Source organism: Varanus komodoensis, unplaced genomic scaffold, assembly GCF_004798865.1.
Source record: "Varanus komodoensis strain SLA01 unplaced genomic scaffold, ASM479886v1 scaffold11, whole genome shotgun sequence".
Taxonomy (NCBI): domain Eukaryota; kingdom Metazoa; phylum Chordata; class Lepidosauria; order Squamata; family Varanidae; genus Varanus; species Varanus komodoensis.
The window spans coordinates 32,292,501-32,311,326 of record NW_025335317.1 but is presented as its reverse complement, the minus strand read 5'-3'; the positions used below and the strand labels follow the sequence as shown (position 1 = coordinate 32,311,326).

At 42.5% G+C, this 18,826-nt stretch overlaps 1 protein-coding gene across 1 annotated transcript in view; it reads right to left on the bottom strand.

The window, feature by feature from the left end:
- ASPSCR1 (ASPSCR1 tether for SLC2A4, UBX domain containing) overlaps nucleotides 1-18,826 on the bottom strand; it is a 74,444-nt gene that overhangs the window by 29,140 nt on the left and 26,478 nt on the right. Inside the window, exons 6-12 of the mRNA XM_044419923.1 lie at nucleotides 17,906-17,979; nucleotides 15,205-15,628; nucleotides 9,557-9,696; nucleotides 5,406-5,487; nucleotides 4,503-4,569; nucleotides 1,668-1,730; nucleotides 1,405-1,457 (exon numbers count right to left, since the gene is read on the bottom strand). Coding sequence (XP_044275858.1) covers nucleotides 1,405-1,457; nucleotides 1,668-1,730; nucleotides 4,503-4,569; nucleotides 5,406-5,487; nucleotides 9,557-9,696; nucleotides 15,205-15,628; nucleotides 17,906-17,979 — 903 coding nt within the window. The remainder of the gene's footprint in view (nucleotides 1-1,404; nucleotides 1,458-1,667; nucleotides 1,731-4,502; nucleotides 4,570-5,405; nucleotides 5,488-9,556; nucleotides 9,697-15,204; nucleotides 15,629-17,905; nucleotides 17,980-18,826) is intronic.

Sequence of the window (18,826 nt, the reverse complement as noted above, 5' to 3'; positions counted from 1 at the left end):
GACCTATAAAGCCCTAAACGGCTTGGGTCCTGGTTACCTGAAGGAGCGCTACGTCCATATATGCCCAGCCGCCCCTTGAGATCAGCAGGAGAGGCCCTCCTCCGGGAGCCCTCAGTGAAGGAAATTAGGAGGGTGGCTACTCGGAGGAGGGCTTTCTCAGTGGTGGCGCCTAAATTATGGAATGCGCTCCCCAGAGAGGTCCGCCTGGCGCCGTCGTTATTTTTCGGCGCCAGGCGAAGACCTTTTTATTTATGCAGCATTTTAAATGTTAATATTATTGAATTTTATTCGGCCAGGGCGGCTTATTTTATTTTACTGTATATATTTTAATTGTCATTGTTTTAATGTATTTTGTATTCAATGTTGTAAGCTGCCCCGAGGCCTTGGCAAGGGGTGGCATAGAAATGTTTTAATAAATAAATAAATAAATAAATAAATAATGTTAATATATAAAATTCACCGTGATAACCTTAATTTATTGAATCATATTTATCCTTTCAATGCTCTGCTATCAAAAAGGGGCAGAAAATCCATTTACACAGCCCAGTTGCTAATTTCAATGAATCATGGAAATACTAGGCAGTGCAATCCACTGGCTGCTAGACAGCAACTAGATAGTGATGTGATTTTTTCAGATTTCTAACCAGGATATCTGGAAAACTGCTTCAACTCCTACTCTGGGAATCCATGCTCAGAACCCACCTTCACAACTGGCATGGGAAGCATTGTGCCAATGGCTCTTCTGAGGTCGTAAGAGCAACCTCAAATAAGGGATTTTCAGGACATTCTGGGGGTGGGGAAGGGAGACCCCCAGATACAATGGAGGTGCTTTGGTAGGCTTTGCTCCCTCTTGGAAGCACCGTACCTAGATGGATGAAAGAAACCATCTTAGGTACTTCACAAAGCAAGAAAACGGTCAGGGTGACCTTCCCCAGTATCCTGTTCCTCCCACTCCATAGGACGCCCATAATGCTCTGTGTGCAGAGGATCAAGAGGACCCCCCTAAGACTGCATTCTTACAGCAGCATGTTCATCAGTCAATATTACAATAGTTCCAGTGTAACAATGATGTGTGCAATCACCACACCCCAAAAAGAAGCAACTACTGACATCACCAAAACATATGTTCAAAAGAAGCATTGCTTGAATTGCACTGCCACAATGAACTGAATAAGATTGTCCTTTATTTAAAAAAGAAGTTGTGGTGTCCAGCAGAGACTAAAGTTTTTGCTGAACAAGATGTGGCCTAACATCCAATGGCCTACAATTCCAAAATACCTTACCATTGGCAACGCTGGTTAGGGCTGATTGAGTTGTCGGCCTTCTGGAGGGACACACGTTAACCATTCCTGTTCCAGTGGGAATTTTGTGATAAATCAAAGGGGGGGGGGATAAAATCATTACCTTGAAGAGGGTCAAACCATCATCACTCAAGAGGGATCTGGGAGGTGTAATAACTAAATAAAGAGATAAAATTCCTATTAGGGACAGAAAACACATACCGGTTTAAGCAAGAGAAGGAAGAAGAGAGAGGGAGTACCTGCATTAGCCCAAGCTCAAGCACTGAAATCTGGGGTTGGATTAGCACTATAATGACCCTCAGATTTTTTTTTTTATAGTGCCAATTATGTTGGTTGTAAAATGATGGAGAATAATTCTCAACTTACATAAATAAAATGGTATCTTGGGATCTTCAAGGTGGCTCTTCACAAAGGCCCTCAGAGAACCAACTGTCAAGTAAAGTGAGAAAAGAAGTATATGGAGCAAAAGATATATTCTCAGCACCATCCAACATAGTCACTCTCTTGGAAACTGAGGAACAGAAGAAGAAACAGGAAATGCCTGATTGTTGATCAGTACTTTTTTGGGGTTCCCCAAAACGCAACTTGTTGGCACACCACAGAATCTGCCCCTGCTTTCAGTGCTATCACTGAGTAGACTGGGTAGGCTCACATGTCACCATAACCCATCCTCTGAATAAACAACATAGGATGAGCTGTTCATGAAACAAACCCACGGTGCACTCAAAAGACTGTTGGTTGCCCCTCATCTCCTTCCCTTTTGGTCATATGGCTGCTTATGCCGCTGTCCAAACAAACAGTTCTGTCAAAAAATACCCCTTCCAGCTATCTGTCAAAGATCCCTACTCCGATCGAACAAGTGACTCAGTTTTTTTCCACTTTCCCAATTAGTTAAAGTCTCAGGAAAGGCCAGAAAACTGCAAAGGATCTAACCAGAGTTATGCCTCCCCGCAATCCTAGAGTATCTTGCCACAAAGTGGGTGGTCAGCTCGCCATCCCCTTTCATGAGCAAAGATCACATGTGGCTTTGGTTTCTCCCAATAGCTCAGCTTTTGATAGCTGAAAGCAAAGTGAAAAATAAACCTCTTTGCTGCTTTCTCTGGGTCAATCCCCACAGTGGATGCCTGCTGGACTTTGATAGCCCCCCACCCGCCCCAGGACATTGCCCAGGTGAAGCTTGCCATTTCAGACCCACACAAGTGTGCAGGTTACACTTGCACATATCTGACTAAAAAAAGGAAAATTTTAAAAAATACAAGGACATGTGTATAAATTTCTTGCATTAAAAAAGTGATGAACCAGTGACAGTCTTTCCAGTGTGCCACTTGGACCCTTTGAAAGGTGATGTCACTAACTGTCAACTTGGAGATTGCAAAAAAGAATCTTTGGGGAAGAGAGATGCAGAAAAGGGGGAAATGCTCATGATGAGCATGAAAAGGGCTGGCAGCACTGACTTTGTGAAGGTCACTCCACCATGTCACTTGAGCATCAGTGGGAAAGCTGGCAGTGGCCCAGGATAGCCTGGCAAGAGCCGCATGGGGGGTTCGCTGTTCTCTGCAACCCACAGTGTGGTCAGTTTTCTTGGTTCAGATGACATGATAATCCATTGCAGGTCCAACAAGAAGCCATGGGTGATTGTGATAGCTTTGTGCCCACAAACAAGCCAATTTGCAGGAGCTGGTCTGGATTTGTACAACATGACAACTCACCATGGGTTATCTCCCACAATAGCATGTCATGTCAAATAAACCTAATTACTATGTCTTTAGTTAGACAGCGCTTCCCCTCATTTTGGAGATGTTGACATCAACTCTTTAACCATCCTTCAGTTTATGAAAAATGTCTGTCCTCTTAACCAAGATGAAAACCATACATACACCTCTCACAGCAAACTCCAATCTTTCCAGTCAGCCTAGGCATAGAAGAAGCAGCGTCTTCTCATGGCTTCCATCTTACATTAACTGTTTACCAAGACATTATTTGCTTTCAGTGAGTGGCTCAGAAGGGTCAGCACATCTGGAGGAAGTAACTGAGCGGGGCTTTAAGTTACTAATCAGACTCTCATAGAATCTTTCTGGTATTGCAAGAGTAAGAGAGAAATGCAGTAGTGAGGAAGATAGTGGCTTTTAAATGCAGGTAACTGCCAATCCAAATGAACAGTGACCATCACCAACAGTGGCAACCCCATAGTCCTATCTAGCTCCTCTTTCTATACTTAAATACTTCATCTCTTCCCCCAGTAGGCACAGGCAGCAACTGCAAATTTTGCTGTGGCTGAATAAGGGTATCTTTGGACCAGTCAGCTATTACCTGAACAACAAAAAGAATAACTTCCCCATGGTATGAGCTTTCTGACAGCAAACAGGCTGTCTTGGAGGTGCCAGGCTCTCCCTTGTTAGAGATTTTCAAGCAGAAAATGGATGGCTATTTGGAATTCTCACACTGGCAGGGGGTTGGTCTAGATGATCTTTGAGGTAACATCCAACCATACAATTCTAAGTCAGTTCATCTACTTAGCATGTTCCACCTACCTCTATTCAGCATTTTGGAAATAAGGTGACTGATATACACCTCACACCAAGAAAGCTGAATCCTGCTTTAGGCTATGAATGTGCAAAGAACAGGCATCCTGGAGTTCCAACTGGCAAAAGGCTTGAGGATGTGAATGAGGAATTAATCAGAAAAAGCTGACATTGATTTTTGTAGCCAGGATAGATGCAAGGCTGAGGTAGAAAGCAGAGCTGGGTGTGTGCCCTGCCATGCAGCAGGAAGTTCTAGCCGTCTGCTATTTAGAGGTGCAGGAAGCCTGGTTTTGCTTTGGCCCCTGGCACATTTAAGAAGAGTGGATGATTCAAATTTTATCCAGTGTTTCCAACTCTTTTTTTGGGCTCTGGTTGAAACTACACTGGACCAACACCCTGTTGTTCAGTGGCCTCATCTGGGCATGACTAATGCCCGTGGTAAGTGGGCTGGAAGAGAAACCATCAAGCAGTTGTCAGATACACATCCTGTTTAGAAAACAATCTCAGCCTTCCTCTATACAGCTCACAGTGTATGTGCCTCCAACTTTTAAAGCACCAGCCAAATAAAGTCACTACAGACATTAAAAGGCAACCATATCAGGCCAAAAACACTAGGCCTGACAACAAGGAACTGTTGTTCTAATTCAGTGTTACTTACATGAAGCAGATAAGCTCTTACCTGTTTCTGTGGGGTGGAAGAAGCCCTGTAGAATATGGCGATCTGGAAAGTAAACTCTCAGTACCACCTAGATGAAGATAAAGAGCCAGGAGTCTGCTCAGGTAAACATAAACCACAGCACAACTTCCTCTAGCTTTGGGCAAGACTATCTCATTTTCTGAAATCTGGTCCTTGCCAAAAATGGGCAATTATGGCTGGCTGAGGCTATATATGTGGCTTGCAAGACTTTAACTCTGTCCATATCTGACAGGGTTGTCTTAAAATCCCACAACAACAGGATGTTGGGACCAGTCAAGAACAACCACGATTAGTTGAGATGGCATAGTGGCTAAAACTAAGCTATGGATCAGGAAGTTCCCAGTTCAAATTTTGGCTCTGCCATGAACTCACTAAGAGGTTTTAGGCAGGACAATCTCTCTCTGATTCAGTCTTTCCATCTGCAATGTAGGGATAATAGAGATTCTTTATTCAAATAACAACATAATGTACACAAAAGGCTCTTAGCACTTTTAAAGTACAACATAATTGCCAAGTATTAATGTAACTTATGCTGGGTTCCACCACTGTAGGTGGCAAGAGAGTCATTGCACTTCATACCAACAGGGAGAAGTGGACACAATACTCAACCTTACGAATTCGGCTGTGGTGACAGCTGAAGTCAGCCAACTCTGCTTGCCATTTAGTTATTTACCCCACATTAACCAATTCATCTAGATAGTTAAAGAATCCATATGAAAAGAAGAAAAATCAATGACAACAGAAAGAATTCTTTGGTGAAGTAATTTCCATTTGAACCTCTGAATACTAGAAGTTTTTGGGGTTTTTTTAGCAGTCATGCATTCCTTCAATTACCTATCTTCACATTTTGCAATTCTGTGAAACATTTCAAAAGTAAAGATATACCTTTGGATAACGCTCCATCTTCTCTTTCATTTGAGCTTCTCGCTGTGCTTGTGTCATCAAGGGAGCTTCTTCCAAACGCTTCCTAAGAAGAGAAACTTAGCAGGTTAGAACAGCCATACATCAAGACAGCAGGGTGCTGCTGCTCCATACAATCACATAATGACCCCTACAACTGAACCCTCCAACATGCTCTCCTTTGTATCCTCCACCTCTGTGTATGAAAATTCCCAAGAGTCTAAAGCAAAGCACCTCTACATGCTTCCAAAACAGAAGAGGCAGCAGTCTGAGTAGATCTTAAAAACCTTCTGATAAAACCACACTATGTTAAATCTTTAATAATACATGTTAACCAAGTATCTCCTGGCCTACCAATTTTCAAACCTAGCTGAAGGCTACACTCACATGTGCCCACAAAATACTGGTCTGCATCAACACAACCTCACAACAAATTCAGACTAATTTCTGAAATAATCCAATGTGCAATTAATTTTTGGTTGAGACAAAAAAGTCCACTGGTATGTATACTTGCCACATTTCCCCCTTGTGGTGTAGAAAAGAAGTTGTAACAAGCATATCAATTGAAAGTATGCAATAAAAGTGCTTATATTTGGAAATGTCTTACACAGGTAACCCTCATCCTCTATGACTGTTCTCAAAGTATATAATTTTCAAACCAATCTTGGGGACTGGGGAGAAAAGGTACAGGATACTTAAGAAACCTCAACTTTATAAACAGAAAGCTCAATTCAAGCTTACCTGTGGTGGAATAATATGTCACATTACAATACCAAAGGAATGATTAGAAATTTAAAAGGGAAGTTTGAGTCATTTGACATTTAACTCAAAATACTGATTCATCACGACTGGTGACAGGTAAAAAATTTACTGTAATTAGAGAACAACAAGATTGCAAATACAACTTAGACATGTTTTTATGGTTAGCTCTGTTCAAATGAACTCAGTGTAATTCTGTCTAAGAAATAATACAGCAGTCTTCTTTGAAACCACCCGATTGCTTCACTATCAATATATGTTTGCAAGATTTTATGATGTTTCCAAGGAAAATCAGCCCATGGAAACATACAAATATACACCAAGTTTTAATGGCATATATGGTTACAGACAGCCTATTTGCATATCTGTCCTCCCATCAAGTATTTCTTAAACACCTGAACAAGACAGTGAATCGGTTCATCCCAAGTCTGAGCACAATCCTGACACGGAGATTCTCACCAGAACACAGTCATCAAGGTTCCTTATTGACGTATTTAAACTATGATGAGACTCTGCACCCACAGGCTCCCCTAATTATACAAGCTGAAGATACAGTTTGTTGTGTGATCCAAGAAACCTGTGGCCCACGGGTTTTGTTAGGATAGTTTAACTCTCAAAGAACAAAACTCAGTGCCTCCAGGTTCAGACGACACAACAATCTGCAGTTGCAACTTGAATATTCACCACGGCTGCCAGGACACCCCACAACCCACTTAGAGTGTCCAAATCATCTGAATGTCTAGTTTTTCAAATTACTAACATCAAGTATAAAATGAAAAGGACACAGAGTGACTGCGCCTTTTTACTGGTTCAAAGCTGTAGAATTGAGCAGTCTCTTATTGGCCATGCTAAACATCTGTGAGAGAATTCAAAACTGAAGGCAGTACAAAGGCAATCTGTTTTCTCTATTTTACAGTAACTGAGATCTGCAACGGGTGTAATTCCTTGCTTTCCTTCTCGGTGCTTGATTCTGTAGGCACAGCCTTTCACCTGCAAATGAAGATTCCAGTTTTCAACTGGATATTATCACCACACAGCGTAAAAATGCGAGGAAACAAAATTCTTGACTTAAAAGTAGCCTGGATTTGCTTTTTGGCTTAGCACCTGAGAAGCTTGCACTGTGATCAAAGCGAACTAAATGGGATTGCCAAGGCATAAACAAAGAGGCCATGAGCTTTGTTGTCCATTCTTCTATCCTCTTTCCAGTGTTTATGACAGAGACATCTAAGCAAGAAGAGAGTGTAGAAAGAATGTCCAAGCAACTTTGTGACCTAGTTGCACTGGCTGCAACGAATGGAAACCATTAGGGCTTATGAAACTGAAAGATCAGCTAGGAAAATCCCATCCTAAAGAATAAACCTGCAACCTTGCAGGATGCAGGGAAGTGTCATCCCATTGCATCTGTGAGGCTGAGAGACAGAATTGTGTGTGTTATGAAAAACTACTGCAGCCTACTCTGAGCACAAAGGATAGAGTAGGCGATCGATCTAAGAAAGGAAGACAGGAAGATTTTTCTTCCACTTGGAAGACACATTTACCAGGCCTGTAATATGAGCATAAAGCTTCCACTGACTAGAATATACAGCCAATGTAAATGTTTCTCTTCCTCTTTAGAGTTCATATTAAGGCTGCAATCTTATGCAAATTTACTTGGGAGATCACTCCACTGATGTTCTTCACTTCAGAAAAGATATGCTTGGGCGTCATGCTATACCTGTCTCAGATTCTCCAATTGTTAGCAGCAAGTACTTACTTACATTCTACCTTAGGCAGGTGAACATAGTTATGTGGCTGGAAAACTACAAGCAACCCCAAACCTCCAAGAAAATGGAGGACATTAAGCACAACCTGTGAATACAGCTGATTCCATCATTACAGGACTTCAAGCACTTAAAGTATAACCTGTTTATCTTGGCCTACAAATGAGTTCAGGTTCCACTAGGACCATTCTGTTTATGGTATTGCCAGGTTTTAACTGTTAATTCTGGTCTTATAATGGTTTTTATTATGGATCTTATCATGTTATTATGCTTTGTTGTATGCTGCCTTGGGAGGATTCACCCTTTCCAGACATCCTGTAAATCGGAGTCCCCAACATTTTTGGTTCCATGGGAACATCTGTGAATTTGAGAAACTGCTGTGGGCACCACAGTGGATTGTTGCTCTGGCACTGCTCTGGCATCTATGGATATTTGGCTGTGCAAATACCACATACTCAACAAAATTTTTGCATCCATGACACCACAACATCTCTGTAATAAGTGACTGTCTAATTCAGCTAATTGCTGATAGCAATTTACAGCTGATACATCTTTTAACTATGTTTTGGCAATGCCCAGGACTTGGTTTTATTGCGGGGAGGAGGTTATTAATTTTAGATTAGATCTTTCTTTAATATTCACCAATATGAAGACTCTTTTATATCATTTATCTTCTTCAAAGAAATTAACAAATATGGCTTCCCAATGACTTTTTGATAGCTCAAAGACCGATATGGCAAAACCGGAAATATAAGTACTCATCTCCAATAATACAATGCACTGTCTTTGACATAGGAACAGGTGGTATATAGATGTTAACATGAAATGTGTACTTAGATATTTGGTCTGCTTTTGTTGAACCCTACATACAATTCCTAGAAAACTGTATTTTTATTTCATACAAATTAATGTATGTATTTTTTAATAATCCAGGTGCTCCAGGGTATCATATTGCGACCTCCTTTGCGTGTGCCGTTAGATGGACACATTGGCATGCTGGTGCTTGCAGGTCATGTTAGAAACACTTGGTGTAAATCTTACAGATGAATAACAATAAAGGGTGGTCTTCAATTCCCTAATCCTACACATGAAACTACTTCTATCATCGGTATGGGAATGGGACAACTCCCCCTCCCCTGTGTCACCCTCAAAGTCTGCTCTAAAGGGGTAGAGGGCCCTCTAATCAAAGTTTAGGAAAGGGGGGGTTGCAGTTGGGAGGAGAGACATTCACACGTATAACACTGGATTCCACCTGCATACTTGATTAGTTCAAAAATCAAGCTAATACAAAGACATATCACAATGTGTGTCAATGGGTTGTGGTTGAAACACGGATGTTGTCTGGATTCAGACAATATAAACATATTGTGCAGCTGCACTAACAAGTCATGGCTTGTTACTCACTAACAATACATGAAAAGAATTCATGGTTTGTTATCAGGCTGTGAACTGGGGTTTTCACCATGATTTTTTATCTGAGCTGGATTCAGACAACATGATCACCTATGTTTCAACAACTCATGGTGATGGCAGTCTACATTTAACTCTTGAGCACAGGTCATTATGCTATGACTATAACACAGTCTATTCATAAGCACTTATAAAAAAGAAACTTACCTTTCATTCTGGAGCTGGGCCAAACGTTTCCTCACATCATCTACTGTGACCTCAAAAAACTCATCAGGAAGATCTTGTAGGCCAGAATCCACTGGCTGCTGCAGATCTAGGTGGCACACAATTGGCTCTCTCTCCAAACCCTGCAGAGAGAACACAAATTGTAGCTATGATGACTGAACCCAGGGAAGCATGGAATCGGCACAGTAGAAAGAACTAGATATTTGCACTTACACAATGGTGGGTTTTTTTAGGGTGTTCTGCACCCTCAACAGATGAACAGATTTCTTCTTTTAGCCACACAAAACATCCATAATTGACCTATGTTTTAATCTTTTCTCACACAAACCACTTATCCTTTCCTGCACAAACCTAGAAGCACTGTTGCTAACATACATATTAGGAAAGGTACAAAGCACAGCTCACACAGAAGTGTGCCACCACTTCAGAATTTATGTTTATATGCAACAGACCTAACAATCCTTGAATCTACTAAATGAACACATGAATCTCTTTTGTATGCAGAAAAGTTCTAATGGCAGGGATACTTTTTAAAAAGGGATCCCCTAAGTGTGCTTCTGAATGCCTGAATTAGTTCGGAAACTATTTCTCTATACTTTATGGCAGTTTTCTCCAATCTGGCATCCTGGGATGTTTGGGATGATAACCCCCAATACTCTTGACCATTGGCCAATGGACTGAATGACCAATGACTGAAGCTGAAGTTCAAAACGTCTGGAGGGCACTGGCCCGGGAAAGGCTGCTTTACAGTCTGAAAGCTGCCATCATTCACCCTGTCTGAAGCAGAAATGTTGCCTGTGGAGGAATGCCATATGGACAGCTAAAATGGCTACAGAAGGCTTGACAGACAGATTTGGAAAAGATGAAGAACTTGAAAATCCACAAGCAGAAGCAAAAACAAGTTATGTCTTCCATCTGACTGGCTGACTTCAGTTAGCAGGCAGGTCAATCAGATTTTATAGTGCAGCCGCATCAAGGCCACATTTTGGACGTCAAGACTTTCTCCAGGCAACAACATGGTCTTGCTAGTTCTGATAGGCTAAAGAAGGTGCAGTGCGGCAAAACTGTTGGCAGGCACACTGTGAATGCAGAGCTAAAAAGTGATGGCACCACTTGGTCTGTGTGGCTAATAGGCTGCTTTGAAGACCAGCATCCTTGGCCATCAATGATCTGCCCAGCTTGGCCCAGACTCCATGAACTCGGACATTCCTATTTATAATCCCCCATACCCCCACCGCCTTGATGTCTCTAGCACATCCCTGTCTGTGCCCTGTTTCCACCCACACTTCCCTGGCCATCGACTACCCTATCTTATCCTCACTTCGCTCCAGCACCACCACCCCTCCCACCTCCAACAAGCCCTCTGGGAATAGAAGGAGTCTCTCTCAATTGTCAGCAGAGACAACACAAATTACAAGGCAAGATTTCCTCTATTTGTGGGCACCAGAGGGTAATTTGGGAAGTTAAAAGAGTGAGGTTGCGTGGGTGGGACCCTCAGCTACTTTTAGAAAGTCGAAGAGAGTTGGGTCTAACTAGAGGGTGAAGGAGCCTGATTGTAGCTTTCCCTGGGCAGAAAGCACAAGCAGTACCCACGAGCTGCCAATCTATCCTCTCACAAAGACTACTGTCGCCTAACTCTGGTAGCAGCACAGACCGTCAGCTGTCTTCTACTGGCAGTCTAGGACTCCTCCTCCTGGATTACCAAGAAGAGGGCTGCCTACTGCAAAAACCTGGGTGCTTTGCCATTGTTTCACATATTAGCTCCCAAGGGAATTGGTAAGACTATTTGCACCAGGCATTATATAAACCAGTCACTCGGGACAGGCTTACTATAAAGTAAACATGGGCAACTTCTAGACTCTAGAAGTTGTGGCCAACAATTCCCAATATGATGTTTGATGATGGGCAGCTGTGGGTCAAAGCACCCACAGGCCACAAGTTGCCCATTCTTGCTATAAAGGTATACAAAGGGATCATTCGACACCAATCCACTGTTCTATTGTCCCTTCTTGTTCTCCACATGCATGAGCTCCAGTTAAAACTGAACTGCGCCTCAAAATTTTTGGTGAAAGTAAATATGACCAACACAGTTATTCCTATCTAACGAAGTCTAAATAACAGATAAACCCCTACCATATCATGGAAATCCACATGAGAGAACTTAGAACTGAGAGCTATCAGCTAACATCCTACTATAATTTTTTTATTTACTCTACAAGCAGCATATTAAAGCACCAAGAACATGGGTGTACAACACACAGTCTGTGGGCTGCATGCAGCCCCTGCTGTCTCCTGTCACACCCCTCAACTCCCAGGTGCTCCTCAAAATACATTGTGTTTTAATCTTTCTCCAGAAAAATGTGTCCATATTTAGCTTGTTTGGAAGATAAATATGGCCTGTTAGGTGCTCTACAGCCACTACAGAGCACCAAAAAGGTTACATTTAGATCACAAACAAGCTACATTTAACCACCCTAATGCTCTGGAGCACTATGAAGCAATTTGTCACCAAATTTCAGCGGCAAACTGGCAATTCCATCTTTTATGAGGGAGTGACCCATGGATTGCTGACCATGCCAGGGGCGTGGGGTGGGGTGGGGTGGGGGGCAAAAATAGCCCCTAAACCTCCGGATATTGCCTTCCATGATCTAGAATCATTGTATTTATAGCAGGAGAAAGCAAATAGAACTGAAATACACAGACGTATTTAACTTAAATATTCAAGTCAATAGCTCAGTAGGAAGGACAGAAGACAGGTAAAGTGACAACTTTACAGGCAAGTGTCACATTCCTTTGGTCACAGTTTATATTCTATTTTCTTAATCACCTAGAAAGCTGAGCTGGGCTTTTTTTTGCACTCTCCATCTCCCTTTCAGATGAGAGAGCATGAAGTTCATCCCCTCAAAGCAATTCTCCAGTAGCAGCACAGGACAAAGTCTGGATTCCTCAAATACTCATTCTAGGGTCCTCTCATCCTTCCCATCCCTTCATCCAACTGGCTTGGTATGAAGTACTTCCAAAGTCAGCACTGTTAACATTCAGTTCTTCTCTCAACAGCACTTACTGCTTAATAACTGACGTCCCAGAAGGGCCATGTCTGAAACAAGTAATTGACTTGAGGACAGAAACAATGCAATACATTCCTTTCTACAGGCTATTAAACAAACCCAGGACACTGGCAACTTCTAGTATAGCTAGGGATAGCTGCCAAAAATAGAGACAAAGGAAGAGGGACCTTCTGCATACCAAGCCTTTCTGGTAGGCCAATACAAGGTCATTTACCAGATCAGCCCTCAGCTTTGGATGTGGAGCTGCCAACAAGGGTTCCAGGGAAACTTCTCAGAAAGCATCACCATGTACCACCTGAACCCTAGGTGTCCCATCTTGCTAATTATTGTTACCAATAATGTTCTTTCCACAACTCAATACTGAGCTAGATAACTTTCAGAAAAACGTTCAGAAAAAGTTGACAAGAACCAATTATGTTTCATATAGTTGTGCACCAGAGTGCTTGGATGCTGGCCATTTTGAACAAGATAATTTTCCATCTTAGAACCATTACAAAAAGGCTCATAAAGGTAGGATAATATGAAAATACCTCTTTCATTATGTTTGATTAGGATTCACAAATTGAGCAATCCTTCATTGACAGGATTAGAGAGTATGAGTCCAGTGCCATGGCTATGCCACTCAAAGCTACTGATTACCCACTTAAGGATTCCTGTGGTCCACAGTCAAAAGGATGGTAGGGCATGCTATGGCTTTAAAAACAAGGTGCTGGGCAGATCTAGCCCCTCTCTCCCACTGCAGAATTCTCTGATCTCTAGGAGAATTTGGAGTAAAGCTACCTTCTAATAATTAATGTTTTGACATCAAAGTCAAAACATGACTTGTCTGTAAACCATCCCCAGCCTAGAAGTGGTGGGACGCCGGCACAGATTTTATCCAGCCTCTTCCATCAAATCCAAAAAACCACACACAGGCATAACATTAATGGGAAGATTCTTTTGCTAAAATGAACCTTTGATGTTTAAAATAATTTGTTTTGTTTTGGGTTTTTTCTGCTTCCCCCTCTGGACTGAAAAGGGACAAAAAGCAGATGCCATGTGGCCAGCCCCGTTCTGGGGCTGCAGATGAGAGCAAGGCGAGGGGATGGAAGGAATTGAGGAGGGAGCAGCACAACGTAATCAATCAGCAGCAAAGGCACCCGAGATCAAAGCGCCTGAAAGCAGCAGTCAAAGTCACACGCTGTTTAACATGGAGGGAGGGAAACCTCCAGCAGAACCTGCAGCTGCTCCCCAGAGAACACTCTGCCAGCCCTGGAAAAGCAGGCTCTGGGGGCATCTTTTAAGCTGCCTAAGGGTAGAAGAACCCCTGTCAAGGTTGTAGAGCAGGTTTCCATAGCTACAAGCAAAACAATGGAAGAAGAGTTAGCACTGGCCTCAGTCCAATATCAAGACCAAACAAAATCACCCACGTTCAACCAACACTTGTCCTCGGGGATGAAATGAAGGGGGTTTTTTCCAACCCCAAATGCCAACCTGGTAGAGCAGCATCTACAGTGAATTGCAGGACAGCTAGCTAGCCAGGCGACATGCTCAAGAAAATGAGGGAAGGGGTTGCGAGTGATCACAAAGGACCACCCAATTTTAAAAGCTTGTGAATATGCATCACTTAACTAGGATAATGTTTGCTATCTCTATCAAAAATTATTTAGGAGAAAGGACAAAGACCTGATTACATTCTTCAGCACACCCAGGCACTGGAGACTGGGGGGAAGGGGAACATAACCCAGTCTATTTGCCTACATTTCACAGGCGTTTCTCCTATTGTTGCCAGTAATTTTCTTTCCACATCTTTCTTATCTAGCTTAGTACTAAGGGTTGACAAGGAAGAGTAAAACCTCAGGAATTTCACAGCAGAAAGATTTCCAAAGGAACACAGAGCAAATACAACTAAACTGAGGGCAAGGCTTATCTCAGGGGATAATGAGTCATTCCTGTAGAACTGTCTCAATAGGGCTTCAATGCCACCTTCTCCTGTTCCTCCTGATTCAGCTGCATGCTGGGAAACTTGTCTCAAAAGAGCTTTTGTAAGTTAAGGAACTTCTCAGCAATGGAAGCCATTTCAAGACCAGAAGGCAAAATCGGAGGGTACTTTGCTAAATTTAGTGCCGTTTCTGTCCCTGCAGAAGCCTGCTATGAGTTCTTCATGCTTTATCCTGTCCTTGAACGAATAATACTGCTGTGATTAATGCTGCAGCCTGTACAGCACACCCCTCAAACTCTGTATGTTGCCCTCCTCACTGTTACTTCACCTCACTAATTTCAAACTTGCAATTTCAAAGTGCACTAGATCAATTTTATAACTCACACTTTGCCGTCATCCTGTTCCACTCTCTGAGCTATAAATCACGTCAAGGAGACCAAAGATCAAACTCTGTCCAAATGACCTGAGATTCCTCAGCATCACAGGCTGCAGATCAGGGGTTTACTGCAGAAGCATGACACTGGAAACTGTAAATACTAAGAAGTTTCCTCCATGTCTTCAAAAACCAACACTGAGGAAGGACAGATAGTGAAAAAAAAATCCCTCTACCCTAGAACCTTGTAAGCAAGCCAAACCACTACCTCTTTTTGTTCCTTCAGTTTTTCTTGACTGTTCTTTAACTTCTTTGGCTTGGAAGGCCCTCCAGGACTGGACAGAGAAGTTGGCAGGTTTGACAATAGCATATCTGATACTGGAGATATCATTGCTACAGGAGAACCACAGCTACCCAGTTGCTGTCCTTCACCTGCAACAGGGACAAACGAAGGAGAATGGAGCTCCACTGAGCTGCCCTGAGATGCTTTACTCCAGTCCTGCTTATCAGAACACATGCCAGCAAATGCAGGATCATCACTACAGGTTGAGCTTGTTGGGAAGGCAACTGCATGTGGAACAGAGGTGTCCAAAGGCTCTTCCCTAGAGGATGACCTTTCTGTTAGTTCTTTAGGAAGAGAGTCACTCCTCCCAGGTTTCTCGTTTTCAGCAGTGGTCTTCTTTGTGATAACTCTAGGAAAAGACATAAAAGGGAAAGAATTAAGCTATTATGGACAGTAAAAATGTTGACTTTCTCCCTACTCACAAGCAGCCTGGAGATTAAACAAGTCTCTCAAGTCATTTCCTCTAGAGAGGAACAAATAACAACTTCTGAGAATCTGGGCATGTCATGCTTCACAGAAGCAATGTCTAAAAATAAATGCCACTTTAATGTGAAATAAAGCAGGCAATTTGACCTAAGGACTCTGATTCTAGAGGAATGAGAACTGGGCAAGCAGACACAAGCGAACAGGTAACAGTCCAAGGTCAGCTCACTTCATGTGAGTTAGGAAACGACAGCCCCCACCCACATTCCTCCAGCAAAGTAGTGTCATGTCTCAAGTGGGGAAACAAGTCAGCGTCATTTAATTCTATTTCTGTATTAACCAAAAGCTGTTAATGGTAATGCAAAACACAATATATAATGTGTTTAATAAGAGAAAATCCCTATATTACGGATTATTATACTTAGCAGAAAATGGGCCAGTAAAGCAAAAATCTCTGTCCCCTTAAGCACTGCAGAAGTCAATACACCGTGGGGTAAGCAGGAATCAGTCTTCTCCCGTAATGCTGTCAAATTAATTACAAGGAGATATCCCTGGGAAAGGGCCATGTGAAGAAGTTAACACCTGATGGCAAAATGCTGGAAAATCTAGAGCCTGGGAAACACACTTGAAGACTGACTGCCTGATTTACTGGATTCTCTGACCAAAAGCTACCTAAGCAGCATAAAAAGACAAACAGTTACCCCCACCCAAAATCATGAATGAGTCAAGTTTGATAATTAAAGCACACTGCCTTGAGACTAAAAACCAGCAGCAGTCAAAGTGACTAGCATCAGATTCAAGCTACAATGTGTATCAGGCAGTTGCAAAGTGGTAAAACAAAATCTTGCCACCACTGATAGAAGGAAAGAAGTGAGAGAGCCTGGAAGAACTCATGAGGATGAACATTTCACATGTGACTGGGCTTGCACACCCATAGCTTAAAGGTATGCCATGCAAACCTGGAACCTTCCCCCAGTGTAGCTTATTCTTAGGTTTTAAGTCACCTTGACAACCCATGGTTTGTTTTAGGGGTTGTTTCACCCAAAATTGGCAAGTATTCCAAGCCCGGGCAACCATCCTCACTGTGGGTGAAGAGAAGGGGTAGGCAAGCTGCTTGGCAAGAGCAGCAAAACCCCTTGCCACTCACCTTTGACAGCTCTTAACCCAAACCAAAATGGAAGAAAGGTCCTTTGGAGCCTTTCCAGGTCAACGTCCAGGGTTGGTACCTACCACATTTTGCCAATGGGTACCTCCCTGGACATTGCTCAGGTGAGGATTCCCATTCCCATGCTGGTGCACACTTGCAAAAGACCAGAAAAAATTAGAATGTGCACAGATATTGGCACACACTTGGGTTCTTCTGAATGTATATATTTTTTAAAAAATGGCTTGCAAGCCTGGCCAGTTCCTTCAAAGTATTGCTTGGGCACTGAAATGGATTGAGAAAGCTGTCTGTCAGGCTGAAGATCATGATCACACCCCCAACCCACATCAAAAGGCTCTAACAAACTAAAAATGGCTCATGATCACAACAGGGAAGGCAAGCTGGTCTTGCCATGGTATCTCCTGGGATACCTGTGGGAGATTTGAGGGAGAGGGAGGAGGGTCATGGGGAGTCCAAGCATCTGTTGGGTGTACGATGGGGTTTTGCAGAACCACCAGCTCAGTCTAGTCTGTGGCCAGGTGGGCTTGGGTTGGTGTGACATGTGAATGCACCCTGTGCACACTGCTACAGTGAAAACCTTGCTCTACAACTTTACTAACCTCACCTTACATGATGGTGAGGTTAGGTCTCTTTTGCTGACCTCAGTGCATAGAATCAATGCTTAGGAAAAGGTATTCCTTAATATACGTAGGAACCAACAAAAATAACCTCTCTCAGACAGCCAGAAATGATACAAAGCATGAATGCCTGATCTGGCAGAAGTGAAGACAGTGAAGTTAAAATCATCATGCACAAATTCCTTGCAGCAGCATTAAAAGTTCTGTGTCAGCAGCTGAAGCTACAGCAAGTATACCTAAGCTGCAGTTTTCAACAAACAGGGAAATACAATAATTATTGAGCACCGAAAAATACTGGACTCCAGACATTTCCCAAAATACTTTCCTCTACCCAGCAAAATGTGAAATTCATCTGTTACAGGAAAAATAGACTGAAACCAGGTTCACAAATACATAGAAGAGTGGACAGCTGCCTTCGAACCTGATGATGGCATTGCCGCTGGTCAGGCCAAGTGACTTCAGACTCGCCTTCTGCAAAGCAGTTTTCCCAGTTACCTACAATAGAGATGGAGGCAGATACTCTGTTGATCCATTATGAAAAGGCTCAAGTCCTAGAAGCAACTGCAAAAGAGTAATGCAAGAGTATATATGCTTATATACTCTAGCATATATGTAAATAGCACTATGTTCTTTTCAATGGTTGTCCATGAAGTCAGACAAGTCATAGCTCAGAGGTAAAGCTATGTCTGCTTTTGCTGCATAAAGAAGGCCCCAGGTTCAAGTCTTGGTATCATCAATTACAGGAGACTTCCAGGAGCCATTAGGGAGAAGTCCAGGGGCCATTTTCACTCCCCAGAACTTCTCCTTGCCATGGGCCACACTTCCCCTCACAAACAGTGCAGAAAGACTTTTTTAAAGTTATCTGGAGCTGCTTTGGAGCAGCAGCAAAAGGGTCAAAGAAGATTCCAGACAACACATTATCTATATAGTGGGGAGGTGGGTAGCAGGAGCTGCATGTTGCTCACTTGTAAGTTAAAGAATTTCCAGGTACCTCGCCAGTGGAATACTACAGCAAAACTGAGCCAAGGGAACCATCACTCTGATTTCTTATGTCCATATTCTTCATATGTAATAATTCGGTTTTTTGTTTGGGACAGCCACCTAAAACTGTTACTTTCACCCCCCCCCACCATTATCCCATGGCTGCACCCCCACAGGGGCCTTTTTTAAATAACAAAAATAGATTAAAAAGGATGCTTAAAATACTGTTTGCAGTGGCTATGGAGTGACCAAATTATCAAAATTAGCTTGTATCCTTTTAGAATTTAATCACCATTACACATCACTTTTTTTGAAAAAGATTTCAGGGTGTGCAGGGGGCCAAGTGTGAGTCATGTGTTGC